General features: G+C 44.5%; 1 protein-coding gene across 3 annotated transcripts; it reads right to left on the bottom strand.

The window, feature by feature from the left end:
- Positions 1-552: 552 nt before the first annotated feature.
- Positions 553-12217, bottom strand: LOC149304578 (uncharacterized). Of its 3 annotated transcripts, XM_089479455.1 has the most exons (7): positions 11844-12217; positions 6829-6872; positions 5807-5900; positions 5451-5519; positions 3729-4630; positions 3222-3326; positions 553-3087 (listed from the first exon to the last, which is right to left on the bottom strand). In XM_089479455.1, exons 1-6 carry the CDS (start codon positions 11887-11889, stop codon positions 3249-3251), a joined length of 1233 nt encoding a protein of 410 aa, XP_089335581.1. In that variant the 5' UTR covers positions 11890-12217; the 3' UTR covers positions 553-3087; positions 3222-3248. The 3 variants fall into 3 exon arrangements, with proteins under 3 accessions (XP_089335581.1, XP_089335580.1, XP_089335582.1); XM_089479454.1 differs by having other exon boundaries at positions 553-3326; XM_089479456.1 differs by lacking the exon at positions 6829-6872 and having other exon boundaries at positions 553-3326; positions 11844-12216.
- Between the last annotated feature and the right edge of the window lie 2226 nt (positions 12218-14443).

Below are 14443 nucleotides of genomic sequence, written 5' to 3' on the forward strand. Positions count from 1 at the left end.
TTGATGCAGGGCTCAACATCTACATATATGGAGGAAACTGTTAAATTGCTGTGTACAGTATTCCATGGGGCGATTCCAAGGTTGCCAGCCCCTCATTTTACACAGAGGGCTTCTTTGAGGTGGCAGGTGGCATTCCTCTTAATCCTCAGAGTGTACTCTTAGCAAGTTCCCTTCTCACTTTTTTTGTGAGCTTGGTTCTGTGTATTGTTAGAGATGGCAATCATTGGCATGCAGGCTAATGGCTTTTGGGGTAGAGTAACTCATCTGAACAGTACTGGGTTGAGGAAGGCTGCTCTTCAATAAGAGCTCTTAGCGCTCAAATGTAATAAATACTTAGGGATAAATCTCATTGGAATCAATTAAACTTACTTCCCTGTAAACCTATAGCAGCTGAGCCTGTGTGGATAACTTCTAGGCTCCTGGCTAATTCACATTGTAGGGGAATATGCCTGCAAATATATGGTATATATGCAAATATAAAGGTATATGAAACAGCTTTTAAAAGTCTGAAACCAACACACATGGACATAACGCAATTCCAGTTTTCACACCGGTTATTTTATTTATTTATGTAATATTTTATTAAGTTAACTCCACACCAGAAATTAAAGCAAACCCTCCTCCATGGCAGAAATCCAAACAGAACAAAACTGTTCCACCTTTGCACTGACATCTCAAGAGGCCAGACAGAGGAGGGATGGAAGATTTCAGTCCAAACAGTCAAAGCAGTAGATAGGAAACAGGTCAGGAAGGACTGGAGGATTACTGGCACAGCAATAGCTTGTGCTGGACCTTGGCAAAACTGAGTAAAAAATACAAGGAGCTCAGACATTATTGGGAGAGATTGTTTTTTCATATACTTTTAAAAAGACCCAGCTTTAATCCTGGAGCTTAAATTGTTGCATACAGATAGGGGAATATTTGTATCTTGCAATACACTGTTCTCCTAAGTGAATGCTATAGTTAGCTCTGTTGTGGAAATCAGGGTTTGACTCCCTACTCGGCCATGCAAACCCACTGGATGACTTTAGGCAGGTCATACACTCTCAGTCCCTGAAAGAAAATGGGATACATCTGTTGTTGTATGCTTTCAAGTCCTTTCCTACTTATGGTGACCCTAAGGCAAATCTTTCAGGGAGGTTTGAGAGCCAGCATGGCACAGTGATTTGACTGTTTGACTCTGGAGACCACAGTTCAGTTCCCACCTCAGCCATGAAACCCACTGGGTGACTTTAGGTAAGTCATTCTCTCTCTCTCACCTTAGGGTCATCATAAGTCAGAAACAACCTGAAGGCACAGAACAACAACAATGGCAAACCTATCACCTTTTTTTAGGGGCTGAGAATGTGTGATCTGCCCTAGGTCACCTAGGGACCCATGGCCAAATGGGGAATCAAACTCTGATCTTCAGAGTCATAGTCCAACACTCAAACCACTACACCATTCTGGCTTTCTATAGTTAGTAGCTACTGATACCATTTTCAAAAGTCCACCTTTATTTGTGAATTAAATTTGGAGGCACACAACTGTCTTGCCCATGAAAAAGCTCGGCTTTCAGAGTGGGTAAGAGGAAGATTGCCTTGTGTCAGAATGACAGAACAGGCAGCTGCTCCCACCTCCAACAGTAGATCATTTTGCTTTTGACAGACCAACAATTGGGTGCAGAGATTCAGCACAGGCCAGTTTGGGAGAGGCAAAACTGGAGCTATTACTCACAGTACATAAAACTCCTCCAAAGAGGGATAGCTCTGTTCTTGGCTGCATTTGGACGGATTCTGGGATGGAGAGAGGCAGCAGAAGTAGGTTGGAGGCAAGTCCGTAGTAGTGAATCACAGAGGTACAACGTTTCACCTCCTCCCAAGGATGGGAAACCTCTTTCAACTAAGGACCAGGTTTCATTTGAGTAGTTCTTGACAGGAAGATATATTCCAGTGGTTGGTGTGGCCAAAGGCCAGGACTAAAATATCAAGCTCTTATTGCCAGTAGCTAAGCCTTTGCTGTTATTGTGTGCTTTCAATCATTTCCGACTTATAGTGACCCTATCATGGAGTTTTCTTGGCAAATTTCTTCAGAAGGGGTTTGCCATTGCCATCTTCTGAGGCTGAGAGAGTATGACTTGCTGAAGGTCACCCAGTGGGTTTCCATGGCTGAGCCAGGATTCAAATCCTGGTCCCCAGAGTTGTCTGACATTCAAACCACTACGCCATACTGAACAAAAGGAAGGAAACCACAAAATAATGAAGGGAATATGTAGCTATTTGAAGAAGCCCAGAGAGCTGGATTTAGCTTTAGGTTCCCCACCCTTGCGGACTCTTTTGTGTTTAATTTATATATATTTCCCTGGTACACTCATGAGGATTACAAGACTACCATATTTGACAGGCAATTACAGCATCTTCCCTGTTTTTCCAGCAGCAAAAGTGTGAGTGTGTGAGGACAAAACTTGGGGCCTCTTTAAGTATTTTGGATTTCAGCTTCCAAGCCCCAGGCGCTATGTCTAATGGTATGGGATTGTGGGAGGAGTTGTTGTATGCCTTCAAGTCATTTCTGACGTAGGATCACCCTAAGCCGGCGAACCTTGCTTGGCAAGATTTGTGCAGAGGACATTGCCTTCCCATGGCTGAGCAAGGATTCGAACCCTGGTCTCCCAGTCCAACGCTCAAGTCATGACATCATGTTAGCTCTTGCATGAGTTGTGGTCCAAAGTATTTGACGAATTAAAGGTTCCCCAACTTCCTCCTGTTGAATTTGTGTAGAAGGTCTGTGCTACCTTGGATTTACCCTCTAAAGCTCCATTGGTGTGTTTATAGAGGTGGAAAAAGAACATTTAGGATATGCCCAGGATCCTGTAAATAGTAAAGCAGATCCCGATGAGCAGTTGCCCAGAGCAAAGTGTAATTGTGGGACTGGAGCGGTCCTGAGGGACAGTCCCTTTAGCCAAGTGACAACACTTTACACAGCAAGCAAATAGGAGCCCAAGTACTTTTGCCCTTACGGGAAGATAGTGTTAAGGGTAGAGGGGTTCTGTTTTGGGGGATCTGGGTCTTTTGAAGCAAGGGGAAGCTCCATTAACAGTCCAAAGCCAAGCTGAAGAGAGAGAGAGAGAGAGAGAGAGAGAGAGAGAGAGAGAGAGAGAGAGAGAGGTTATATTTACAAAGATTGCATGTGTGGAAGGAAGTGGGAAAGGACTGGGAAGAAGAATATCCCTTTCACAGCCCTACCCAGCTCCCAAAAACAATGGATGGGGACTATCCTCTCTTGAGTGCCTCAAGTTTCTCGGCAGCCCTTTTCAGCTCTTGCTCGATCTCTTCCAGCTTCTTCAACTCCTAAAAGGACAGAGGTTGTAAGAGAAGAAGAACCTTCATTAGCTATGCATTATTATTATTATTATTATTATTATTATTATTAATTTATATCTCATCTTCCTCCCAGTATATGGACTCAAGGCACCTAACAAAATTTAAAAACAGTCCAATACAAAAAAATGCAACGCGTTAAAAATACAACATTTAAAAAACAAATATCTTTTCCAATATGTTAGCATAAGAGTCTTTTGAATGGTCCCTTCCTTCCAAACCAGCATCTCCTGCTCCTCTTCCTTCCTTCCCCCATTTTGGGTCCTAACTTTCCTTCTGTTTTTGGAAAACTTCAGGAATCTCACTGACACGGATGTCAAATCTGAAAACACCTGACCCCAGCATGCAAAATCATGAAGTACGACTACTGACCTCATCAGGGCTGGCTTCCCTTTCGTCTTCCTCCCCACTGTGGCCGTGATGTCTGCCCTTCGGATACATTACATCCTTCTCGTGTCTCTTCTTGAGGTCCAAACCAGCTCGCTTATGGTGGTGTCCATGCCTCAATTCCTCCTCTTGCTCTTCCTTCTGCCAAGGTTTCCATCCTCCATGGCGGTGGATCTGGGAATTGGAGACCTTAACGCCTTTCTCTTGCTCTTCGAACTGAGCTGTCTCCTCATCGCTAGCCTTTTCGGCCACTCTCTTTGCCAGAGAAGGCCTCTTCTTCACCTCCTCGTCTTCCTCCTCGTCCTCCCAGTTCTCATGATGACGGCCTTCATTAAATCCTCTGTGGTGGTTTCTCTTTGGCTCCTCTTCAGAGCTCTCATCTTCCTCTTCCTCCTCCACTTTAAAGTGTCTCTTGATCAATCCGTTCCTCTTATCATCCTGATTTTCTTCAAGCATCACCTCCCTGATCTTTGGCTGATCTGGACCTCTCTTCTTGATGTGGCCAAAATACTCCTTAGAAGACCATGTCTCTGAAGAGCTCCTTCTCTTCTTCTTCTTCCTTGCTTCATCCTCTTCCTCTTCCGCCTTCTCCTCGTCTTCCTCCTCCATCAGCTCCTTGACCTGCTCCTCCAAAGCTTTATGATGGTCCTCTCCTTCGGAAACCTTCTCTTCCTTCACCTTCTCTTCGGTTTTTTCTGTCTTCTCGTATTCCTTCGTCTCTTGCTCCTCTTCCTTCCTTCCCGCATTTTGCTCTCTCATCTGCTCAGAACCAGCTTCTCTGTCCAGAATTTGCTTCTTGTCCCTCTTCTTCACATCTTCCTGTTCATCCTCTTCTCCTTCCCAAGCATCACGGCCCCCTTCATGGCCCAAGCGATGCTTTATGTTCTCTGAAGAATGAATGAGAGATATTAACTGAATGGCAAAAAAAGAGGGTTCATAGTGCTTGGCAGGGCAAGGCAAACTGTTCCCTGGTGGAGAAACGTATTGTGAGAACATTTACCCTTTATGTGCCTGCTAGCAGACATTTTTGGCAGCCTTGCTTTGGCATTACTTTATCTCTGTATTAGGGCTTCAGTCACTACATAATTTCACCCTGTAGCCATGGCATGTAGAAAAAGTGGAACCCTTGGCAATGCCAGGGATCCACAGCTGCCCCCTTGGGCAGCCATAGTTGTAGCCCCCTTCTTTGCTTATAACCCACCTTGCCGAAAGTTCTAGTTCTGACTGTGGGCCTTGTTTTTAAACGTTATTTCATAAGGCTACCTGGTCAGGAGTACCCCAGGCTCAAAGAATTCATGACCAAAGCATAAGACCTAGGAAGGATTCTGTGTGATGTCACTGGCCAAATCTGCACGGCAGAATTAATGAGGTTTGACACCGCTTTAAGTGTCATGGCTCCATCCTGTAGAACCCTGGGATCTGTAGTTTGTTGTGGCACCAGAGCTCTCTGACAGGGAAGGCTAAATCTCTCACCAAATAACTCATCTCAAATTCTATAGCACTGAGCCATGGCAGTAAAAGTGGTGTCAGATTGCATTATTTCTGCAGTGGAGGTTCAGCCATTAAGCATCACAACAGCTGAATTGAACATGCCATGCAGATTTGTTTTTAAAAAGCTGCTGCGAAAGTGGGATGGCAGAGGATTAACCAAGGCTAATGTTTGGAGGGTATGCAATTTTTTTATGCTCAGGAAAACAGAAGTCTTACCTTGATGCGTGAGTTCTTCCAGTTCATTCAGGAGATGCTGGTGATGGAGCATAGCCAGGACTCTTTCATCTGAAATGGACACACTGTAAACACCTCACACACAACCACAGTAGGCGTATAATGCACACAGGCATGTACAATACACATATCACACTCAGCCTGCACCACACAGGTTTTGGATTCAAGCAGGAGGCACACAGCAACAATCCAAATACATTGTGAGGACCATAGTTACCCACTACAGACTAGAATCCGGGCATATTGAACCTTGCATTTCCACCTCACTGCTCCAGAGGTGGAGAATTGGGGCAGTTACACAGAGACCTGCTTTGCAAAGGACAGCAATATCCACTTACCCTCCCTAAGTATCTTCATGCATTCGCCGGTCACAGGGATCGGACTAGGTCTGGAGAGAGTGTCTGCCAGGATCTCCGTGATGCATCTAGTAACCTGGTAAAGAAAATCAAAAGATGTGGGCATCTATTGGCAGACCCAAAGATAGCTTCAGAAATTGCCAGGCCTTCTTCCCATACACACATATGGCCACAGAATGGGAGCTCACCCCCCTCTTTCTTATCTTTCTTGAGTCTATCCATCCTTTCCATCGCTATTCCAAAAAATAAATTTCCTTTTCCCTTCATGGCTCTACTGCAGATAGACATCCATGGAGAAAAGCCATCCTGTTGAATTTCTGTCTGCCCAAGAATGACGTGGTAAGCTTAGCATCTCTCAAACTCCATAATTATAACCCACATTCCTTTCTTATGCCATTAGCCCACTGTCATTAAGGTGTGATTTGCACTGCAGAATTAATGCAGTTTGACGCCGCTCGAACTGTCATGGCTCCATGCTATGCAATCCTGGGATTTGTTGATTGTTGTGGCACCAGAGCTCTCTGACAGAGAAGGCTTAATAGCTCACAAAACTACAAATCCCAGCATTCCATAGCATTGAGCCTTGGCAGTTAAAGTGGTGTCAAACTGCACTGTTTCTGCAGTGTGAATCAAACCCTAGACTAAAATGTAGGGGGCTCACGCTATTCCACCTACACATGTATAGATGCTACTTTATTCTTCACAGGGATCTGACGTCCTCTCTTTCATCCCTCCTCCCTTAATTTCAAACTCTTCTCTAGTTTGCTCCAGACTACAAACCCATCACCCCCAACTAGCAATGGCCATGCTGCCCAAAGGAGATAGGAGTTGTAGTCCATCTCTCCGGAGACCACCAATTTGGCAAAGTCTGTACTAGAGATCATTATAACTTGGATGTCTTTAATGAAATACTCCAGTTTAGCTTTCCTGTCTCTTTCACTCGAAATTCAGACAGATGAGACACCCACCCAGTGTTCCTCTTCCTCCCATTTTGCCAATCTTACCCTTTCATCTTCTGACAGCTGAGTGGTTAGTGGCAGCGCCAAGGCTGAAAAGGAAAGATGAATATTCACGCACACACATTAAAACAACACTTTAAGGGAAAGTGGAAGACAGTACAAAAAGAAGGAGACTTCACTATAGCTGGGTTGGTTCAGTTGAGGGAGCTGTCCTGCGTTTGAAAGACCTGAGCATCCCTTGGAGGTCTCTCATTCGGTTGCCCTAAGTCAAAGTCAACTTGATGGCAAACAAAAACAACAAAAGATTTATTATTATACATATAGCACCATAAGTGGGGAGGCCATTTTACAGAATAATGTAACCAAAAAAAAGAGAGATCTCTGCCCCAGGGCTCTTGCAATGTAAAGGAAAAAAGAAAAGCAATACCTCCCTAGGAGTTTATGCTTTATAGTAGTATTGCATTTGGCAGGATGAAAAGCCTTTGTATTGTCTCTGTCGGTGAGGGAGTGGGATAATAGAGAATCTGACAATATCCTTACCTGTCCAGGTGTTGCGGCACATTCGCTCCCTCCCTCTTTTAATTCTACCAAAACCTGGCTTATTAAAATTGTATGGCAGACAGCTGTTCAATAGAAGAAGCTTAAAAAGCGCATGCCGGGTGCCCAGAAGGCACATTGCACAGTTAATGCTGATACAGCATGTTCCTAATTGTTTTTCAAAGGAAGCTCAAACTGCTGTTTTGCAGCTCTGGGAAAACAAGGATTAAGTCTTAAATAGGAACACCTTCGTGTTCTGGCGTTCTACAAACAGGATTTCTCAAAGAAAGGCGCTGTCATCTTTTGGTTCGGATCGGGGAAATCGCTTCAGTGCTTTCAAGCAGCAGGCAGAAATGCAGAAATGTAGCAAGCACATCTTAGAATGGTACGGTTGGAAGGAGCCTCAAAGACCATCTAACGCAACCCTTTGTTCTGCAGGAATACACAAGTATACCATTGGTGCAAGATGTCCAACCCATTTCTGTTTAAATACTCCCCCGAAAAGGGAAAGTCCATGTCCCACCAAGGCGTTCTATTGCAATGTCAAGCAACTCTTAAGTAAAGAAGTTCTTCCTAATGTTTAGCTGGAATCTTGTATTTTGAATCCATTGGTTCATCCAATCTAGTCTCTGCAAGAGCAGAAAACAAGCTAGCTCCATCTTATCCATGACATCCAGATATTTAAAAACAGCTCTCATTTCACCACTCGGTCGTCTCTTCTCCAAGCTAAACGTACCCAACTCCCTAGCCAGGGCTGAGGAATGCCTGAGCAAACAGGCTGGCAACTCAGACACTGGTTTCCAAACCATCTGAGATCTAATAAATCCTACTAGTTTTAGCCTAAAAGGATAGTTGGGTGGAAGAAAGCCACTTATAGAACATGGAAGCTTCCTGGAACAGTTGTGTTTGTCTTAATGCTTGCTGGGTGGTCCGCAGTAACCGCTGGCACAGCTGGCACCAAGTGAGTGGATGGGTGGGTGTTAAACTGGCAGTTGTCATGTAAAATGAAGATGCCTCTTCATTGGCTCACTTGATCTTTCCCTTTTTCCCCCAGCTTGGCATCCTGACCATCTCTTATAGTGAGAGTGGACAACTGTGGGCAATCTAAGATCATCACTGGAAGCCCTTTCACATGGTCCAGCACACATGGCAGCATACCCTCCAACTCTCCTGATTTGGCAGGGACAGTCCAGATGAATCCTTGATCCCACTTTTTCAGTTGCTTCTAAACTGTCCTGGTTTCTCTCCTCCCGCTTTCCCTCTTTGTCCCGGGCTTATTTTTATTGCTTTGAACTGTGTTCATAGTACAAAAGCAACCCCAGCCTCCAGCCCCTGCTTCCACATTTGTGAGCGAAATGTGCTGCTACCCCTCCATGCCCCCGATAGATTTTAGAGAAACTCCATCCAGCTCTTGGAGTTAACCTGGTGCAAGCATGAGTGGATGCATCTTGGAGGTTGAGGATTAAGGCTGGGCTCCAGACCCAGAAGATGGAAGATTAGGGGTTTAAACCGTCTTGAGAGGATGATTTAGTCCTCCTCTCTCCATCTGCAAGAGGAGAGGCAAAGAGACTAATAGCTTAGATAGATAAGCCAATGCTAAGTTGTTCAGGTGAGCTGATCCTTCATCTTGCATAAGACTATTACATAAGACTAGGTTCAGAACAAAAACAACAATGGAAAGAGACTGTGGCAGTCTCTGTGTTGCAGAGGGATATGCTGAAAAGAGCAGAACCAGCTAACTTTTCCAGTATCCTTGCATAAGAATACAGTTATGGTCCATCATTCAGCTTCCTCTTTATATTGGTTTAGATAAAGGTGGGATCAATCCCTAGGTTTTTGTTCAATTCACAGCAGTGGTAGCTAAAGCTTGAAGGAGAGGGGAAGACTTCACCTCCCCAGTTCTGCATCCAAAATGCCCTTAGGAGAACTCTCAGACAATACATCTGGGAGGCAAGGGGATTATGGATATCAATAAACCAGCCCTTTAGAAAATCAAATCATCTATTAGATGGTTGTCTGCCAATGGCCTGGTCCAGAAAGATACCTATTTGTACAAACATGTTCACAAGCCAGGTAACACCTGGAACCAAAAGTGAAATAAGGAACTGAGGTTTTGCACCACTGTGCCACACTCACGCTGCAAAAGAGTCCTTGGATCACCCAGATCCAGGGTGCTCCCGGGAGAGTCTTCCTTCCTGCTTTGAGCCACAGGGATGATGGAATAACCTGGTCAAAAGGGGCCTTGCAGTCTATGAACTTGATTTATTAACCTGGGACCAGGGAGAAAACTTAAAGCTTTTTATTATTCCATCCTTACTCCTTGAGACTGAACTGTGGGGCCCAAACCTGGAGTGCAGCTTTGCTGTGCCAGGCAAAGCATATTGGCTCTCTGCAGAATGATCTCTACACAGGAATAAATAAAGTCTCCAGATGGCTCCCAAAAGCCAAACCAAGTCACAAAGGGAAGGAAAGAGACCCTCCTTGGGGTCCCAAGCAAATTGGATTGGGGAGGGAGGCTTCCATTTCCAGAGATGTCTGTCCATCTAAGGCCCGCCATGGACAAAACCCTCTCTATCAAAGCAAACCTGATGGAGAAACATGACACCAGCTGTCTCTAATGCACCAGAGGAAAGGGGAATAGGATTGAAAATGAAATTTATGGCTAGAGAGAAATGGCCCAGGAGGGGAAAGGCTGTCTGCTTGGCCTCAGCAAACAACAGTCTCAGAACAGCAGAAGCCTTCCAAAAATGCACAGTGAAGAATTAGCAGTTGTAAAAAGCACGCACCGGTTTGTTATATAGTGAGTGGGGATTTTAAAAGCCCACATTCTTTTCTGTTTAGGAACGATTGGGTTATACAATGCAGCACATGGTGCATGTCAACCTATTGGGTTGAGGGTTCTCATACACACACACACACAACAATAAAGGCAACACACAAAATGTATGCAGAGAGGATGCATCATTTCCAAAAAGCTTTCCTTGGTCATCCTAACATGAGCAGTGTCTCCCCTTTTCCAACCCGGTAACTTTATGGCTCAATTGAAATGCAACTCTAGAGTGCTGGGTTTTTCCCTCCCAAAGGCTATTTGGGGTTAAAGAAAAGGTCACTCTGCACCATAACCTTTGCATGGAGACTTGTGCCCCATGGAGCAATTCTGGGGATGCAGTTCTCTGTTTTTGGAGAAACCATGAACTAAAGCATTGATTCCCAAACACTCGCCTTCCAGACATTTTGGACTTCGGCTCCCCGAAGCCTCAGCTGTCTTGACCAGTGGTCTGAGATTCTGGGAGCTGAAGTCCAAAACACCCGGAAGGTTAGAGTTTGGGAATTATTGGGCTAAATAAAGCCTTTCTTTAACCCAGAGCCCTTCTGGATGCGCCAGATCACAAGTCCCATCCTCCTGAGCCATAATGGCTGGGGATGATGGGAATTACAGCACTTTAATACAGATTCCACCCCCCTTTGCAGCAACGGAGGGTGTTCCCACAGTGTCACTCTGATGGAAGAGCAAGTTTTTGGGGGCTGAAAGGAGTCTTAATGGATCCTGGCCACAGTGAACTGGAGCAAAAAATATCTCTATTGAAGCATTGCTGTCCAAGGTACTGAAATGCTTAGAAGGTTGGAATTGAGTCCAAGTTCTTGAGATCATCACTTTAAGTTGCATTTTCGAGGCATGAGTCTCTTCTCTGGGGAGAAAGGCAGAGCTAACAATATAGTGTCTATATGTGTCTGTAGTTGCAGGAAAACCCTTAACAAACCCCAGTTTGTGACTATCCTAACAAACCATATTGAGATAATATCTCAAAGGAACTTGCAAAGGTACCATTACATCAAAGGAACAAAAAAAGGAGGGATCTCTCTTTTCTTTTCTTTTCTTTCCTTTTTTTGGAAGGGAGGCAAGGGAGACAATATTGGAGGGAATGGAAGGAAAGAGGCTCACAGTCTTAAAAGGGAATGGTTTTAAATCATCTGGAGAACCATTAGAACATCACCAGAAAGCGTTGGAAACGATCATAAAGTGGAATGTGCAACGGAAACATAAAAAGCCATCTGTCTTTTCAAGCAATGGTTAGAAACAATGTGCAAAAGTCCTCTCCAGCCCAGAGCCCTCCAGATATGACCTACTGCAAGCCCCATCATCCCTAGCTGCCACAGCCACACTCCCAGGATAGGAAAGCTGATGCAGTATTATTATTAATTATTATCATTAATTATCATCATCATTATTTTCTTATACCCCTCCTTTCCTCAAAGCAGCTATAAACTCAATTGCATCTCACTCCTTAAGAGGAACCATGATAGCCTTAAGGATTAAGTTACTTAAGGATAGACTGCAACTAAAAAGGAAGGGGGAAAGTTGAGTATTAAACTATATAAAGGGATTGTCTTTCTCTAAGGACTCTAAGGAGGAGAGAGATATAGCTAGTAGTAGAGGAGAAGGGAAGCTCCTTTCCTGGCTTAGCCCATGAAAGAGACCTCCATCCCTTCCCCAGGTAACTTTGCATCCCAGGTAGACTCACCTGAGCAGAGGGAGAGCAGCAGGAAGGAGAGACCCCCCAAAAGCATGACTCCTCTTGGGTCCTGAAAAGATGCAGCTTCCCTTTTTCTTTCCAGAGAGCAGAAGGTTTGGGATGAGATCAGAGAGAGCTGGAAAAAAGCAAATGGATTTCAGGAGGAGGCACCGTGTCCTTGGATGCTGAAGGACTTCTTTGTGTGTCTGGATGAAACTGAGCAAAGAAGGTGCATCTGAGACAGTGGCAAAGGAGGGGGGCAGGATTTTAAAGAGGAGGGAGGAAGTGATGTCAGCTGCTCCCTCCAAGAGAAAGAGAGAGGGAGGGAGAGGCTCCTTACCTCTCTGCAACTGAGCAAAATTCACAACCAACCAACCCCCCCCCCTCCAGCCCCAAAGGTCCCAAGGCTGCTTCGAGCGCTCTCTCTATAATGCATGGTGTATCCTTTCCTCCAGCCTCCTCTTGCTGGATTCTCCTGCCTGCAGCATTTCCAGTTAGGAAGGGAAGGGGGAAAAGAATAGAGGTTGCATAGTGGAGTGGCTTCCAGTAGCTGAAAAAGCACCAGCTCTGGAGAAGTTAGGGTTTAGCAACTGGGAAAGGATGCAGTTTGCATATACTATATATAATATGTGTGTGTGTGTGCATATGCAACTAGGAAAGGATGCTCTGTGTGTGTGTGTGTATGCATGCAATTGGGAAAGAATCCAATATGCATATATACATGCAAGTGGGAAAGGATGCAGTGTGTGTGTGTATATGCATGCAACTGGGAGAGAATCCAATTTGAATATACTCTCTCTCTATAGGTGTGTGTGTATGCAAATGGGAAAAGATGCAATTTGTGTGTGTGTGTATGCATGCAACTACATATATACTGTATACTTAAAAAAAAATCTTCTTTTAACTGGTGTAGCTTGAGGACTTTTTGTGGTGTTTTGTGGCAAGCCACTGCTGAGTCCCAAACTGGGGAAAATACACATATAACAAGCAATCCAAAATGCTTAACTTTATCCCCAAACCAAATTTAACACCTTGCATGATTCATTTAAAGAGGCAGCATGGTATAGTAGTTTTCATGTTAAGACCAGGACTCAGGGAGACCAGGATTTGAATCCCTGCTCAGCCATGGAAACCCACTGGGTGCCCTTGAGCAAGTCACATTCTCTCAGCCTCAGAGGAAGGTAATGTTGACAAACCTTCTCTGAAAGAAACCTTGACAATAAACCCCTGTCCGGGTTGCATGAAGTCAGCAATTACTTGAAGGCACACAACTACAACTCCTTCAAAATTAACATTAAAACCTTGCATGCAACTTGGATGTCGTGATGAAAGATTGCATTCACTGGTGATGTGACAAAAATGATTTCATTTTCATATTCGTGTTGAAGAGTGTTGTACAGGTTTAGAGTTTGTTATCACAAGTCAACAGCAGCTGGCCTAAATTTTTATGTAACGTATTGCCTGACTTGTTCTGTACAAATTGGAAATAGAGAACTGTTTACCCAACCGCCTGGCAAAACCTCCCTTGCGAGGGCTGGCTCCACCTGTTTGCCTTGGTCGACCTCTCGCTTCTCCCATCAGCTCTGCCCTCTCTTTTGTATGTGGACTATTATGAGAAGTCTGCTCAGGGCTTTATTGGTTTGCAACCTGCTTGTCGCACAAAAGAAAAGCAGCTGCTGGGCAGGTGGGAGAAGCAATTGCTTTTCTCATTGAAGGACAGATTCTTATGCGTGACAGTCAATGCTCCAAGGAGACCCAGTTGCTCAGAAACAGGAGTGGCAGTTGTTAAACTGGAAAAGCTGCAGGACTGCTGTGTTGGGGCCCAGATGTTGGACCTGGGGGCGGATGGGTGGAAATCCAAATTCTAGTCCCCATCAGAACATTAAATATATTTTGCATTTACCACCATCAACTTTGAATTATAGCAGGCCTCTGAACAATAGGCTTTCAGCCTTCATCATCAGCTACAGCCCTTCCTTGCAAACACAGGCAGCAGTGGTTTCTTTGACTGAATCAACTATCTGTAGTGCAACCCTTTACTATTATCCTTTCCAGTGAGTCACACTGTGACACAGTATGTCCAAAGTACAACAGGCTCCATTTAGTCATCTTTGCTTCTAGTCTACACAGACAGGCTTAATCTGGAATGTTGTGTTTCATTTTAAGAGCGCTTGACAAAATGAAGTGTGTTCAGGGGAGGAGTGCAGGACAGCGAGGAACATGAAAACCATAGTGCACAGTTCAGCATCCTAGCAAATTAAAAAGGAAAAAGAGAAAAACAGAGCAAGAACCTAGCAACTATAGTTTCAAATTTATGCTCACAAGTGCTAAAGTCTCAGAAGAGTGGCTTATGCACACGCATACAATTATCTCAACTCTCAGTGTAGCTCCTTGCCTTTCCTTGGAGCAGCAAAAGGAAGCAAATGCACAGAAGTTAGTATTTTCTCAGTGCAGAGGTTCAGTGAGCTGGCCAGGGAGAAGAACATGAATCATGACTTTTGTACCTTTTAGGATGAGACACATCGCTTTGACATTTGATCCTCTAACCTTACCTCTCCCTTCACCAAGAGAAGAAGAGCAGCCAAAACCAAACGTTGTTAGAAACAATT

This window comes from Sceloporus occidentalis, unplaced genomic scaffold (genome assembly GCF_023333645.1).
Source record: "Sceloporus occidentalis isolate IW3139 unplaced genomic scaffold, rSceOcc1.0.p SCAF_13, whole genome shotgun sequence".
Lineage (NCBI taxonomy): Eukaryota > Metazoa > Chordata > Lepidosauria > Squamata > Phrynosomatidae > Sceloporus > Sceloporus occidentalis.

Coding starts and splice junctions, on each gene's coding strand:
- LOC149304578 (XM_089479455.1), bottom strand. CDS start 11,889: ATGCTTTTGGGGGGTCTCTCCTTCCTGCTGCTCTCCCTCTGCTCAG. Junction 4,631..5,450: donor GGAAGAACTCACGCATCAAG/GTAAGACTTCTG, acceptor TTCATTCTTCAG/AGAACATAAAGCATCGCTTG. Junction 3,327..3,728: donor GGGAAGCCAGCCCTGATGAG/GTCAGTAGTCGT, acceptor CTGTCCTTTTAG/GAGTTGAAGAAGCTGGAAGA.